The sequence below is a fragment of the Pleurodeles waltl genome, chromosome 6 (genome assembly GCF_031143425.1).
Source record: "Pleurodeles waltl isolate 20211129_DDA chromosome 6, aPleWal1.hap1.20221129, whole genome shotgun sequence".
In the NCBI taxonomy this organism is placed as follows: Eukaryota; Metazoa; Chordata; class Amphibia; order Caudata; family Salamandridae; genus Pleurodeles; species Pleurodeles waltl.
In genome coordinates, this window is record NC_090445.1 from 1,077,472,245 (window position 1) to 1,077,489,005 (window position 16,761).

The 16,761-nt window shown below is 41.5% G+C and overlaps 1 protein-coding gene across 1 annotated transcript in view; it reads right to left on the reverse strand.

Annotated features, from left to right (window-relative positions):
* The window catches only part of TMEM82 (transmembrane protein 82), an 87,084-nt gene that overhangs the window by 18,937 nt on the left and 51,386 nt on the right, over positions 1-16,761 (reverse strand). The window contains exon 3 of the mRNA XM_069240119.1: positions 7,714-7,888. Within this exon, the coding sequence (XP_069096220.1) occupies positions 7,714-7,888 (175 nt within the window). The remainder of the gene's footprint in view (positions 1-7,713; positions 7,889-16,761) is intronic.

A 16,761-nucleotide genomic window follows, 5' to 3' on the forward strand; every position in this document is an offset into this window, starting at 1 on the left:
AAGCCTGTGCAGACCACTTCTCCCAGTTGTATTCTGTGGCTTTCACTAGTGAACTATAAGTGGATTATACAGCGGCGGAGGACTCTAACGGGGCAGTGCAGTGTGTACAGGGTCTTGGGTGGACAATATTACCTCCCCTCAGGTTGGCACTGTGGGTCTTCTCGGTGGGTTCCTATCTCTGGGAATTTCTGGTGGGTCACCGCATTGCTTGAAGGGTGATATCACCACTGACCAGATGTCTATTGTGACCTATGTGGAATTTATCTCACTGCAGGTCCCCTGTATAACAAGCAGGGAGATATCTAAAGCTTTAGATTCAATAATTCCTAGTAAGGCTTCAGGTCTGGATAAAGTGCCCAGTGATTTATTTAAGTTGTTCAAGGACTTATGGTGCCCTTATTTTGTTTTGTTCTTTAGTGCCCTGTTAGCTGGTGGTCCTATACCTTCTTCTTGGACCAGACGGACATCATTCCTATATTTAAGAAGGGCTACCTTTCTCTACCTACTAAGTATAGGCCAATCAGCCTAATTGATAATGTGCAAAAACTATTTTGCCGCATTATTTCAAATAGATTGAAGGAGTGGATGGATGAGTTGGATGTCTAGTCAGCCTTGCAACCTGAGTTTAGAAAGGGCGTAGGCACAATCAACCAGGTCTGTCTCTGTTGTTCTTTGACCAGCCTTTGACCTTGACCCCGAAGCATCTGTCTGGAGGGTATTGAGGGAGATGGGGGTTCATGCCTATCTCTTAAAAGTTATAGTTGCCTTAGATACTGAGAATAATGCCTGGGTAACATGTGGGCCACAGGGAGAGCTCACTGACCCATCCCAGTTGACAGGGAAATGAGACAAGAATGTGTATTGCTCCTACTCTCTTCCTCTACATCAATGCTTTGGTACCCCAGCTGATGGAATGTGAGCGTGATGTTCTGTCATTGGCTGGCTCCATGGTCCCTGCCTTACTGTTCACAGACGATACCCTGTTGATCTCCAAATCTCCTATTCAAAAGATTTTCGTTTGATTTGGGTTTTTCTGTGAGCACCGAGGGTTGGAGATAAACTTTGGTAAGACTAAAAATATGGTGTTTGAGCCTCCCTCTTCAGTCTCTCATTCTAATCCTTCTTACAATAGCGAAAGGCTTGATTGTGTACAGGTATTCAATTATTTGGGGAGACCCTTTATTGAAAATCTGACTGGTCAGCCCATGTCTTGAAACATAAGCTCAGCCTGGAGCAGTGTTCTGGGGGAATTTTGAGGAGCGCAACGTAATTCCTGGTTTTGTCCAATTTCTCCAGTGTCAGAAGCTTATAAGTGCTAGGCCAGAGGGGGGTTCTTTGTATGGGGGGGGCGGCTGTGGGGCCATTTAGACTCCAGACTCCTCAAACTTGTGGAGAATCGATTTATGAAAAATGTGTGTAATTTTTCATTGAGTACCCCTTTGTGTCCTCTACGGCTGGAATTTGCTTTAAAACAAAAAAGTGATGTGGCCACTTTGAAACCCCTGTTGTAGAAGTGGAGGCTGTGGTACTTCCCAGAGCATGCGTCTTTTTGGAGTGCCCTAGAAGAAGTGATGGGTTTGCCTGGTGCAAGTAAGATCTCCAGGCTAAAGGTGGTTAAAGACTGCCTATGGCAGACTGGGTATGAAGCCTTATGGTTGCATCCGGGAGATGCTTCAACAGTCTCTAAGCCATAACGTAAAGAGGCCTTCTCGCTCCACACTGATCATTTAACTTTAAACTCTGGCAGTACCGGCCGCCTCATAGACATCCTTAAATTCCAAAAAAGGAGCTATCGACTGAAAGGTTATCTGGATGACATCGAACCACCGGGATTGAAAACTCTCTACATTAAATTCCACATGGGTTTCCTTGCTGTATGTTCGACTACGGATTCCTGGAGGCAAGGTGCATCTGTCTGTACTAGTTACTGCCCCTTTTCTTCAAATGTGGTGCAATCAGTGGATTATGTTATTATCTTTCGTCCCTCGTACCAAAGTCCTAGGAAGAAATAGAATTTGCTTGTATGCCATAATCTGGGCTTTAGGAATGTTAGACCTGCTCTCAGAACTTTAAGGGGTGATAATAGGCTGCGTGTTGTTTTTGCCGTTTCTAGGTCTTTGTTGTTAATGTGGTACATTAGGCAGAGGAAAGTGTTGTTCTATCTCAGGGGTGATCCCCTTGATTTGATCGCAATTTTCTGTGATTGTTTATTTTAATTGATTTAATTTATTTTATCTGTTTTAATTTGGATATTTATTGGGTTTCATTGGGTTTATACATGTTTTATGTCACAATTTGATTTTTGGTTTTCTGAAGTTGAATTTGTACATGAATCGCTATTATTGACCCCTTCTTATTTTTTTCTTGATGTTTGTTTTCACTTTTATGGCTTTTTAGCCAAAATAAAGGTTATTTGTCTTGACTTGACAGATAGGGACCGTGACTCCGTCGAGATGTTGGTTCATCTCAGCACAGCTTCTGAATTGGTCAAAACTGTGTCTTCCACAGAAAGAGTACTTACCTTCCAAGGAGATGTGATAATTTGTTTATCAAGCTGTGTGAGCCAGGGCTCATTATCAAGTCAAGCTATTGTGTTAGAACAGGAGTCTCATCTATAGCACTTTTGGTCCCACACACATGCCAGTTTAGTTCTTCACTGGGAGAGCAGCACAGATGGGAGGAAGGCATACAGGAGAATGTGTTGCTTTATTGCAGTCCCAGCCCCCTTCGTGACCTGACCCAAGGGAGGAGGGAGTCATCTTGCAGTGATGGGCAAACCAGGGAGAAAGAGTAGATGTGCTCCCACCTAGCATTTACAGAAATATATGCTACTGTTGACAGACCTGACAGAGCAACAGCTGTCAGTCCTTTTTCTGCCAAAGCCTCCCCTTCTCTAACCTTTTCAGGGACAGTCCCATAGGTACAGCTGCATCAAAGCCTCCTGCCTTCAGGTGTTGTACAGATGAAGTCTGCCTTTACCTTTCAATAAATCATCACTCAATTAATATAACCCACACACCTATTGGACTGCAGTGCCCATTACACGACCAGTGTCTGTATGCAGCAAGAGTTTACAGCCTGCCTTTGGATTGGACAAAGTGCCTGGCCACAGGCCAGGACATAAGGCCAACTCCCGCTGAGCGCAGCCAAAGGCCATGCTCAGCTGGGGATGGCTGTCCTCCGTTACGTGGGCAGCCATGCAGTGCAAGGGCTAGCCACCTGCTGGCAGTTTGGGTGCAGGGCCCAGCCATTGGCTACGCCCTACAGCCAACCCCTGCTATGCACAGCCAGCGGACATGCACTGTGGGGTTGGAAAAGGTTCAAACTCCGGAGTTGGTGGGATTGAGTGACTGTGATTGGGCTTATAAACTGATGTGAGAAGCATATTTGAAAGGAGAGTAAACCGTTATTAGGGGAATGTATTACATGTGTGGAAGAAAGCTTATTTTCAACTTCCAGGGAAGTGTTTTGGCATATGTTATTTACCTTTAGTGTTTCCCTAAAGTGTATCATGTAGATGACCTTAATGATAAGGATATAGTGGCTCATGAAAGAGCTAAACAAGTAGTAGGTGACACGTTTGGTACTAGGATTCCTTCTGTACAGCTTTAAATGATTCGTAGATTAGAAAGCGGTCTCCCTCGGTAGATCGTCTTGCAGTTACAACAGCTGGAGCTTTAACTACTATTAATGCTGAGCTTGTAGCTATGTGGACAATGGTTTTGCACAACAGGCTTTCTTTGAATATCTTCATGGAGTCAGCTACATGTCCAGTAATGCTACATTTATATTCCAGATAACAGTAACAAAATTAACACATTTGTAACTAACATGGCAGAGATTTCTCATGAGGTAAAGGATTTGGAGAAGACAGGTGCCTGGGAAGCACGAGAGGAAGGATTTTCGAAGATTGGTGAGTGGTTTAGTGATATTGGTAATTGTATACTGGCCAAAATACTAATTCCAATATTAATCATTATAATTTGTGTGATATGTCTATTTCTTTTTACAATTGGGTTAAAACTAATAAATGCAAAGGTATGGTCAAGTTACAATGGAGAGAAGCAGCTGCCTGAATCGAGTAGGAGAAAATGGAAATGAGAAGGTGTGGAACTTGAAGTCTGCACAGTAAAATGTATGATACATTGATGGATCTAGTGGAATCTAGGCAGAAGCTGCAAAGTCAACAACTCTTGTGTAAGGGAAGTTTGAAAGCAATATGGACATAATGTTTGGTGACTCCCAAAGTCACCAGAGGGAGGACTGACAGTGTTGCTTTTCCTTTTAAACGTTTTGCCTTTTTATTTTATTTTTAAATCGACATTAACATGTGCTCACACAAACATACTAACTGTGTATTATTCTTGCTTAGATTGACCATAGGTAATGTAGGCCTTTGTATAAAATGGCTTATATCTGGTTGTTATCTTGTTTTATATCACATGTGTACCTTTTGTTTGTAGGAGAAGCTGAACTCACATTTACAAATATAATGTGCCCTTGTTTTCTTTCCCATGTGAAATGTTTTTCTTTATGTGATAACTGCAGAATGTTTTAATTAGATGACACAGGGCACCTGCAGAGTAAAGGCTGGGCCAATATTTCTTGTTTGTTGCAGATAACTGTAAGTTTGAAGGATGCCTAGAGAAGCGGCATTGTAAATGATTCTGAGAAACTAAGGAGCTAGCAAATGTCTCTTTCTATTTTAACCTGATGGGAGCGTTTAGTGGGAGCCATGTGTAGGTGTAGCACACATTAGAATTGTGTGATTTAAATTAGTGCACAGCGGATACAACTCAGACATATTGCAGACATGCTTTTGTGCACGTTGTGCACTTTGAGAAAGCCTAGAGCAGAGTAGAGTGCGCTCTTTATAAAGAACTGATTTAATTAACCTTTCCTTTTGAAACAACTTTATAGTCATTTGTCCTCTCATTTATATAGCTCCGATTGATTTGAACATCCATAATTGCAAAATTTATTCATGCATTGATAACGGATTGATGTTAATTCAATGGTCTTGAATTTGATTTGTAAACCTTTCTACCTTTAATAAACTTTTTGTAGGTTTGAAAACTTAAGCACGCTCGGTCTTCCTTGTGAAGCCTAATTCGCTACACAATATTTAAATGTATTGATTTGATGACTAGCCTCAGTCATGGATTTCAGTTCATCAGATAGCGCTTTATGTGCCCCGAATCAGCAAGAAAAAAAGCACTACTACATGGACCAGCGGTGATCTTGGAAGCTGGTGAACGGTAGTTTGTCAGGGTGGCAGAGTTATAAAAAAAAAGCACTACAACATGGACCAGTGGTGATCTCGGAAGCTGGTGAACGGTAGTTTGTCAGGGTGGCAGAGTTGTTGGCCTCTGTCACCCTGAGAGACGGAGTACTATTTGTCAAACTTTAAATCTGGCCCTAAGTTGCTATCCTCTATTTAATTCACCGGAGCAGAGCAAGTACCACAAGCAGAACCTTGTATGATGACTGGCAGCCTTAAGTGAAGCACTGGTGTGCAACTGACAAAATGAAAGCATGCATTAGGAGCAACGATGAGAAAGTGGTATGCTAGAGTCTAGCATATGACTTTGGATTTTAGAAATAAAATCACATTTTCAAACACTCCAACCTTCCCATTAAAATTAAAATTTCGATATTTGTATATTTTTGTTTTTTGAATTAAAAACATATTTATTCAATTGTGTATTTGTTTGATGCATACTTGTTTCTGTATTTTTGTGAATCGTCTTGGGGTCCAAATCATACAAACCGCTCTGGCCAGGGTTTGTGGCTTTCAGTAGTGATTCAGTGGGGGTGCACAGAATTCAAAAGGTTAGGAAACGCTGACATTGTTCATGTTGTGCTCACCTAGCTATAAGCCCCCCTTATTCTTGCACAATAGCCTGAACACCCTAGGAAAAATGCTAAGTGATGTATTTTATCTTCTGGCAGACTGACGGGATAAAGCCTCACCTCATGCAAATACTAAGATGATTCCTATGTGCCCTCTTTTTTAATTTTTGGCTTGACAACACAGCTGCCACATGACTTATGTGATCAACAGAAAGACAGTTTTAAGAAGTTCTAATGAGAGAGGGGCTTTGGCTTCACCTTCATGTTGATTACCTTAAGTACAGCATTGGATTGGGCAAGTGTGTGCTTCCAGTGAAAAAGAGTTCTTGTGTTGCACTTTGCGCCTTGTGGGGAAGATTTTGCTCAATGGTATGCCTAAATTGCTTACGACAGGGTCATATGTAAGAATCCATAGGCATGGGCTGTTCATTATGATGGGGTACAACAAAGGCAGTATACCCAGCATATTTATTGTGACAAGCATATGCTAAAACAAATATGTCTTTAAGGAGGATTATTATAATACTTTGTTAAAAGACAAGTACTTCTTACATGGAATCTCACATATCGCTGTAGTTAGCAATGGTTTTGGTGTTGGTTTTATCTATCTGACAAACCGTTGCTGTAGAAGATTTTCACTGTGATATTCCTTGTTAGGCCATATTAGGAGGGGTTGTGTATTGTTGTGCCTAGTGTAATTTTGTACAGATGCCTTATTTTATGACTTTATGTTTGATGGCTGTTTTGTGGGAAACAATATGATCAGTGCAGCAGCCCTGAGTTGGATATGATGAAAAGCAAAATTATACAGTATATAGGCTTGATTGTTTTTTTGTGAAAAGGTATGCCAGATACCATAAATCTGATCTGCTTATTATGAAAAGGTATGATAAAAGCAGACTGTCTGACTTTCTTATAGTGAAATGCATAAGGTAAAGGAAATAGACCTGTAAGTGCTGATTGTAATTATGCTAACAATCAATCAATCAATCAGCATTTGTAAAGCGTGGCTACTCACCCGTGAGGGTCTCAAGGTGCTGGGGAGTAGGGGTTGCCATGGCAAACCTGCAGCTCTACCTGCGATTTGGTTAAGTGAAATTATTCTTTTTCTTTCCTTTTTTATTTTTTTTTGTCACCCAACAACTTCCCAGACCACACTACTGTCCCCCTCGATTAGCACTCGTTTCATCTGTAGTGCTTTTAAACAGGGCGGCCTTATTAGATTGACTGCCCACAGTCTATTCTTGTTTTACTGTTCCACAATGGCTGCTCTTTTCAGAAGCAACATTTCAGACATCAGTACAGCAATTACATTCTATACACAATATCATTCCAAGATGAAAGCCCACTGTAGGTTTTTTTGCATGTTTTTTAATTACAAGTGTCTGCCATGTTTATGACATAGTATTTTTCTTTATTCTACTTTTGTTGTAATATTAAGATTAAGTAGTGGGTGCCTAAACTCACCAGCGATTGAAGAGGCGCTTTCAATTATAGGCCAGATATACTGACATTGTAAATGTTAGTTTTGTAAAACGTAACAAGGATCTATAACTGTCCTCTGTTGTGTTCTACTACAATATTTATTTTTAACTATCGATCTTCTATGATATTTATTTAGAATACCAACGGCACAATATCATTATATATTAAGGGTATACACGTAATTGTGGAGTTAAAGTCATGAAGATGTGCTGTTAAGAATAGTAAATCTACACTAACCTAAATATACTAACCACCACAACATTCTGGCTAGTATATTAGTGCAGGTTAATATTTATAACTTGTCATTGTAACAAATGTTTTCCTGGGTAACACCAACATGATATGATTTCACCTCTTCTGACACTGCAAACACACCTGATTTTGGGATAGCAGCATTGAAACAGCCCTCAGCGAGAACTCCAGGACTACCAGGGCAGCCACACGGGTCCCCACAACAGTGAAAATAACAGTGAGGACGCAGAAGTGCAGCTCCTCCATCAGCCGACCCTGCCGCCTTATACTCTCCTTCTCGGATTGCTTATCTGGATCACTGAAACAGAAACAGAGTGACATTACCACTAGTGCCTGTACCAAGAAGCAGAACATCTCACATTAATATTACCTGCTCAGATAGACTCTATGGGGGTCATTATGAACATGGCAGTCCAGACCGCCATGCCGGCGGTGGCGGAAATCACCGCCATGCCGGCGGTGGCGGAAATCACCGCCACCGGCATGGCGGTCTGGCCCGCCATATTATGAACAAAGGAAGACCGCCACAGGTGGCCCTCCGCCACCGCCAGGCTACCGCCAACAGGCAGCCTGATGATGGCGGATTTCTCTATCAGACAGGGCAGCACTGCAGATAAAGAATCCATGTTCCTTCAGCCTTTCCCTGGCGGTTTCCCCTGCCAGGGAAAGGCTAGTGGAAGGGGAGCTCAGGAGCCCCCCCTGGGGGCCCCTGCACTGCCCATGCACTTGGCATGGCAGTGCCAGGGCCCCTGTGCACAGCCCGGCGCCCATGTCACTGCACGATTTATGGGCAGTGATATGCGCAACAGGTGCTGCTGCACCCTCCGCACTGCGGCATTGACGACGTCTCCATGTGGAGCCATCGGCAATGTCCTGGCCCAGCATTCCACTGGGCCGGTTGGCAGAAACACTGTTTCCGCCCGCCGGCCCAGTGGAAGGTTTATTATAGGGCTGGCGGAGTCTTCTACAGGCTGGTGGTCTGTGTTTAGACCGCCATCAAAAACACGGCGGGGAATCCCACAGTGTTCATAATGACCCCCTATATTTCACTGTGCTTGGTAAAGGGTGTGATTTACCTAGCACTAGCACAATTACTAGGGAGTGAGTATCAGAGGACAGAGAATCACTGATCTATCGACCGAAGGATAGCCTTTCTGACACAATATAGTGAAGGCTCCAACTGACTGGACATTACTCCAAATTTAGAAAAGCCCAAAAAACCTCACATTTCTCTTGATTGATTTCTGCTTGGTTTCTGCTGGTCCTTTCCTTTCCGTGCCTTAGCCCCTTTTACTGAATTTTGCTCCTAGCACCAAGTTAATGATTATAATGATAGCTGGTGCTACAAATAAATAAATAAATAAATAAATACATAAATTTAAATATGAATGGTTACTTTACCTCTGAGGGTCTTTGGTATAAGTGAAACCTACAATGACCTAGTGGGGTCTGGCATGAGCACTCCTGATTTTTTAGAGCTATTTTTCTTTGACAATTCATTGCATAATTTCAGACCTGCCAACCCAAATGGTGCCACTGTGCCTCACACAACATAGGCTCCCCCCTCACACACTTAGCCGATGAGGAGCCAATATCACACGGTGGGAGGGAAAACAGCTGGATACCACTGCACAATAGTGGCTTTTAAGTTTGTGGGAGGTTATGAGTAGCTGATGTCAATTAAACAGTGTGAAAACACCCCAGAACATCGGTGGCAACAGCATTGGCACGCTTTTGTTCTTTGTTTAATTTCTTGGAGTAGAGGGCAATTGAGGGTTGAGGAGCAGAAGTGCCTCTCAGAAAAGCAACTCTCGGCACCTCCCTCTTTTATGGCCAAGCCCCCTCCTCACACTGTGAAATGTTTTATTGAGTTGGCAGGTCTGTAATTTATAATTTCCATGTTCCCAGGGATGCACTAGGCCTCATATAGGAACTGTGAACCTGTTTATTTTATACAGGAATATCTGCGCACTCCTATTTTAGAATGGCGCTTTTTTCTGATAAAAGAAACTGAAAATAAACATTCCAATATATTCTCTGTTATTGTTACTACATGTTATTGTTTTATTCTTTTGTAAAGTTTCTTTGCAGTATCAATCCATATCACGCACCTTCCTTTTCACATTGCAAAAACGTTTTGTTTAGTATTTCGCAAAACCATACAATTGATATTCTGCAGATAATCCCACAGCTCAATTTCCTAAAGCCAACAGATTTTTCACCTCCTTCACTTCATCAGGGGTAAACCTCTATTAACAAAAATAACAATCAACCCTAACAGAAAAACATATTGAATATTTTCATCACAGTTGTTTTAACAAACCATGCTGGGATGTGTGACATTGTTCACCAACACTAGGGTAGTGAGTGACATTACTATCCCTCCAAGCTCCTAAATCAGAGTACACCATGAGAGACCTTACCACCACCTTGGCCATCACTGGGTAATGCACAACCTGCCATAGCCAAAATGTGCACTCTCTCACTCGACACAAGTACTTGAAAATGCAACAGGATGTCAAGTCTTGTTTTAAACCCCACCAGGCCAATATGCCCACGTAAGCCCTGTGAGGATCCTTACAGAATTAGAAACTTAGTTTACTGCCAAAAATTTAGTTTTCTCATTTTATACAACTTCACTTGGTTGTTCAGGCTTGAGAGCTTTCTCTGTGTACATAAACAGAGACAGTGGTCCAGTCCTGAGTGCTTTCTCTATGTGCATAAATAAACACAGACCTGTTATCATTCAACGGTATGTTATCTACAGCCTTCTCATGACTTTTAACTACATTGTTCTACCCTTCGCCAACCAGCCAACCACTTAATGAAAACTGCCCTTTCACTAATCTCCACAGAGTGGTCAGCTGAAGCATTTGTTCACACCAGCACCATTCAAAACCATGCTTTGCTCCATCCAAGGATCCTCTTGTCATTAACTCTCTAATCAACCCTTGATTTATTACCAGTTCTCTCTCTACCCTCAGGACGATGTAATCGAACTTTGTTTCACCAATCTCCCATTCAGCCTTGCTACCTTATTTTACTGAAGTTACATGACTCACAGATAATAGTCGATGATTGCAGAAAATGTCATGTGTTTCCAAGATTTAATCAGTCTACCATTCATCATGCTTCCACTATGTTAATGGCATATAAATCTTGCTGTATAAATCATTTCATGTTGCCTATAAAAATGTTAATAATAAACTTGTCCGCCCAGTTTGTAGCGAGACAAATCTGGTGTACATTGTGGTTGTTTGTCCAATGGAATCCAAAGGAAAATGACTCTAAAAGCTGGAGTGCTCAGGCAGACCCCAGTGCAAGGGTCTCCAACTTCTGATCAGTGAAACTCATTGTGAGCTTCTGAAGCCTAAGCAACTCGTTCTTTGTTCCCAGACCTCCCCCTCCACTCCCAGCATAACTGACTTTAAGCCTAATGTCCATAGAGCCACTTACTATGGTTTGAACAAAATACTTTGACTAGAGGCACTATGGCAGGGCTGCCATGTGTGTCAGTGAGAGCATAATCCTTGGGGATGTATGAACATTTGTGCGTATGAACGGTATATATGTGTACAGGTGACTGAGAGACTGTGTCATATGTACTTGAGGCACAGGGCATACCTCTTGCCAAATGTGGCACCGTTACATGCATAATACAAATATATAACCATTTAAAAAAAATTAAAGTGCCTAAAAATGTTCAGAATATGGAATATTTTTCAACATTTTAAATTTCACCCACTTAAAATAATGCCTGTATTGTTCACTTATGAATTTGGCACTGTGTTGAGAAAATTAAACTGGAGTTAACTTTGTTTATATGTATTCCATAAAACTCATCATTTAAATTTATAAAAGAAAAATACATTTGTTTAAATTGGAGGAGTTTTACTTCATAAAACATTAGGTGTATAATTGGCTTAATTAAAGTTGGAGAAAGACATTAAGACTTAGGGCCTCATTACGACCCTGTTGGTCAGGTGACAGCCAGGGCCGCAGTGGAGGTCGGACCGCTGCCAAAGCAGTGATCTAGCCTCCACATTACGACCTCGGTGGAGCCACCACGGTTGGACCGCCGACACCACCAGGTTGCCGCCTGCCTGGTGGTACAGGCGGTGTCAATTTGCCAGGGCAGCGCTGCCCTGGGAATTATGAGTCCCCCTTACGCAGGCCTTTGCATAGTGGTAGCCCGCCATGCAAAGGCTGGCAGAAAGGGGGTGCCAGAGGCCCCATGGACAGCCCAGCTGTGCTTTTCACTGCCCGAATTACGGGCAGTAGAAAAGAGCAATGGGTGCTGTCATACCCAACGCACCGCCACATTGCCGCCAGTTCATCAATGTTAAGGCCATGTTCCCCATCGTTTCTGCCCACTGGCCCAGCAGGCAACTCTTAATAGGGATGGCGGATGGAAGACCGGCATGGTGGTCTTCCGTGCGAATGAGTTAGGCAGGTGGTCTCCGCCACCCGCCAAATTCATAATGAGGGCCTTAGTGTTTCATAGAAAAAGTTTTCTTCACTTTAAATTTCTTCTATTAAAAAAAATACTATTTTTCAGCTGTAAATATGGCACAGTGTCTACTGGCAACTGGGAGCAAAAGGCCTGCTGCTTGTAAATGTCTTCTTGAATTTAGGTACCAAAAGATAGTCCATATGTGCGGAGCATAGTGTGCACTTGGGGTGAACTTCTGAATTTGGGAGGTAATAAATGCCGGACTGTTATTGTTGAGCGTTTTGAAGATGATGCAACCACTTTTGGATATAGTTCTTTGTTTCTCCAGCAGCGAATGTTGTTATTTTATCAAGGGGGTGATATAGCACCATTTAGGTTGTTTATGTCTATGTATTAATCGGGCTGCCTCATTCTGAGAGGTTTGGATCCTATTGGTAAGGCATTTAGGATGGCCCACGTATAGGGAGTTGGCACAGTCTATCCTAGTGATAACAAATGCAATGACAGCTTAGATGAGTGTCTCTGGGGTCAGGAATGTAGTGTTTTTTCAGATTCTACAAAGCATTACGATGGATGAAGAGATTATTGCTCCTTTTTGTGGCTTCATGTTAGTTCGGCATCAATAATCAACCCAAGACTCTTTACTGACTTTTTTAGGTCGGTGGGCTCCTATCTCAGGGGCCATAATGATGCTGTCCAGTCATCAATCTTACTTTTAGTAATGACAATTTCGGTTTTATCTGTATTCAGTTTCAGATGGTTCCTGTTCGTCCAATCATGGATGAACAGCATTGTAGTTTGAAAGTTCTCCTTAGATTTTTGGGAGTTGTCAATTCTGAGAAGTAGTTCCATGTCATAAGCATAGTTGTAAATTGTACATTTCCTATCATTGAGAGAGTAGACTAGTAGGCAGATGTAAAGGTTGAAGAGATGTGATGGAAAGGACTAGCCCTGTGGGACTCCACAGTCGAGGTGGACCTTAGAATAGTTGTAAGGGGTTAGGTAGACTGACAGGGAGTGTTTTTTTTTTTTTTTAGAAAGGAGATGATCCAGTCAAGTGCTGGGCCCTGAAACCCAGTGGCCTCAGCACGGTCCACTAGGAGATTGTGATGCACTGTGTCAAAGGCTGCAGACTGGTCCAGGAAGACCAGTACCTGGTTAAATCTTTATCTAATTCCTCGCATAAGTCATCTATCACAGAGAGGATGACTGCTTCTGTGGAGTAAGCTGGGCAGAAACCTGCCTGACATGAGTCCAAGAATTTGGTCTTTTCTAAGAAGGCACAGAGGTTTCGTGTCATGTGCTTTTAATACCTAAGCCAAAAATAGCAGTAGGGATATGGGGCAATTCTTCACCTCTGTGCCCCAGCCTGGCCCATAAATCTGACTGAACACTGCTCAATACCAGGCTCTGCTATCTGGAGCCTGATGTCAATAATGTCAAGTAAACAAAACCTTCTCATAAGTTTAAAGGAAAAATGTGACCCTGTGCTTATTTAAAAAATAACTCAAGTGAACTACTTTGAAGGTGTCTGGGAGCTACTGGTAGCTCGCCTGATCCACTGATTGGAGACGGCTGCCCTAAGAGGTCACTGTAGTGTTGACCTTAGTGGGTCATTGTAGTGTTGACTTTTCTGGCACATCCTTGAGCACAAGCACCCACCAAAATATCATGTGACGAGACTGAGCAAATGACAGACAACAGAGCATCTATAAATTTTTATGCTGAAGGACAGGTAAACAAAATATTGGTCATGCTTAAAGAAACTATTACTGAAAATAAGACAGAATCAATCATACACATTCAACAAAAATGATAACTTAAAACCCTAATGAGAAAGGAAATAAATAGAAAAATTCACACTACAACTCTGGCAAAACACTACGAGAACATAGACTTTATTTGAAACCTACACTATGTGGTAACCAAAGAGGATCATAAGAGAGTTGGAACACCATTAAAAAAAAAAACTTTTTAGGCCTCATCATTTTTACAGTTGAAAAATTGGCAAAAGTCTTGGAAATTGTTGAAAAATGGAATACCAGTTTGAAGATAAAAACAACATTCCAACAGAGAGGAATGGAAGAAACATCTTGAAAAGATAAACAAAATACTGGATCAGTATTGCAGAGAAACATATAAAAAGGAAAATAAGGAAAATTAAAAAGATACTCTGGTTTATAAACTGGATATTGTTTACACATATCAAGAGTATTACAGGCAAAGTTTGAATTATAAACATTTTACCACTTCAACAGACAACGAACGAGACAAGACAATAATTTGAAAGAAAGGGGGGGTGGGCTACAAATAAACCATCTACCAGAAGTAAACTAAGTGAAGTTCAAACATGAGATCAACCATTAGTAAAAGTGATGTGTAGTGTAGCGCAATGTAGATCGATAAAACAGAGTTTCATTACATTGTCCTGAGGATACAGCCAGCACAACAAAACAAAGTTTGATAAAAGAAGTTGTGGGAAGCGATGCCTTGGTTTGGAGTGAAACATGGCTGTGAAACGTGCAAACAAAGGTGTGAACAAAAGTGAGAACAAAGGTTTCTGGAAATCACTTGATAGAGGTTGTAGAAAGGGCAGTTTTCATCAAAGTGACAGGCTGGTTGCCAAAGGTAAGAATAAAATTATAAAAGTCATGACTGGGTTGGTAGTAACTGGCTGGGATAGACAATGGTTCTTTATTTATGCACACTTAGAAAGCACTTGGGATTTGGCCACCATGTTTCTTTATGTATACAGCGAAAGCTCTCAGGTCCTTGCAATGGCAGTGAATCATAATGAATTGCTATTTGGGACATATTTTGCTACTATTCATGAGGTAGGTTGAATTGTGACCCACAGTGATTTGGAATTTTGAGAACCAGCCTATTAGTACATAGATCAGCTCGCAAAATATCACACTGGTTGCAAACTACTGGTCGCACATTGTGACCTGTATTTTGTGACCAATGTTTTTTTTACATCTGCCTCTAAATCTGGGCTAATCATGGGCACTGGGGCCTTGTGGGTATTTTCAAGTACTGGTGGCGGGTGAAACAGTGGACATTTTAATTACTGAAAATGAAGGCGTCAGTCACGAGAAATATGATTGCGTCACACGCGGAGTGTTTTTACTTCAGAGCACACAAGAGATAATGACTGAGGGCAGGGACACGGGCACACTCCAAAGGCTAAATAAAGCTTGCAGTGCATCCAGCACATTGTTTAGTCTAAAATAATGTAAGCACATTCACTCTGAGGGGAGTGATTCAGTAAGAAATGAGCACTTGCAGCGAGACTGAACCAATTGGGAAACTGCGAAGTAAACTCTACAAATCACAGCTGCAATCAGTTCATTAAGATGGCTTACCTGCCGGTAGTGAAAGGCACAGGATCAGGCTGAAGCAGCACAATGAGGAGAGTTTGTGAATCACTGTCCCCATAAGCACTGCTGACCAACGCCACAGAGGTGGTGATGTAAACGACCCATGCCCGCCCAACTCATTGCAGTGTGCTCTTGAGGCTAACTCCAAGCATGACACAACGTTTCAGAGGCACAGATGTTTATTCAAGAAGCCAGGAATGATGATAGAAATCACAGGTATGTGCACTTGGATTTATTTCGGACTACATCATCAACAGCCAGCTATTAACTGGACCATGTGAGAACCATGAACATTCTAAGGGCAGAGCCAGGCCCACGGGGAGGCATGGAGATACCATACAAGTACCGCAAAAACAGAGACATGAAATGAGGTGCAAGGAATGCAAATGCGAAAAACAACCTAACATCACTTCTCAAGATCACAACACTCATGCATTACTCGATGTTGTTGAAAGTGAAAGTAAAGTCCCCCGTGACGTAGTCTGAGTTAAGAGCTTGGAAGGATAGTAATGTCACTCACTACTCTGGTGTTGGGTAAGATTGTTACACATCCCAGCAGTGCATATGTAAACAACTGCGAGGAAAAAAATCAAGATGTTTTTTCTCTTAGGGTTGATAGTTTTTTTTGTTTACAGAAACGTACCCCGGATGAAGCGCAATTAGCAAGCAATTAATTGGGTATAGGAATCTGGATGCAGCTTTAGGAAGAATATCTATCATATGGTGTTAGAAAATATTGAGCAAATGTTTTTTGCACTGTGAAAATTAACATTTGTCTTAATGATTGATACTGCAAATACATTTGACAAAATCAAGCAGCAATAAAATATGAAGTAAACATAAAAAAGAATATATTGTACAGGGAGTGCAGAATTATTAGGCAAGTTGTATTTTTGAGGATTAATTTTATTATTGAACAACAACCATGTTCTCAATGAACCCAAAAAACTCATTAATATCAAAGCTGAATATTTTTGGAAGTAGTTTTTAGTTTGTTTTTAGTTTTAGATATGTTAGGGGGATATCTGTGTGTGCAGGTGACTATTACTGTGCATAATTATTAGGCAACTGAACAAAAAAAAATATATACCCATTTCAATTATTAATTATTACCAGTGAAACCAATATAACATCTCAACATTCACAAATATACATTTCTGACATTCAAAAACAAAACAAAAACAAATCAGTGACCAATATAGCCACCTTTCTTTGCAAGGACACTCAAAAGCCTGCCATCCATGGATTCTGTCAGTGTTTTGATCTGTTCACCATCAACATTGCGTGCAGCAGCAACCACAGCCTCCCAGACACTGTTCAGAGAGGTGTACTGTTTTC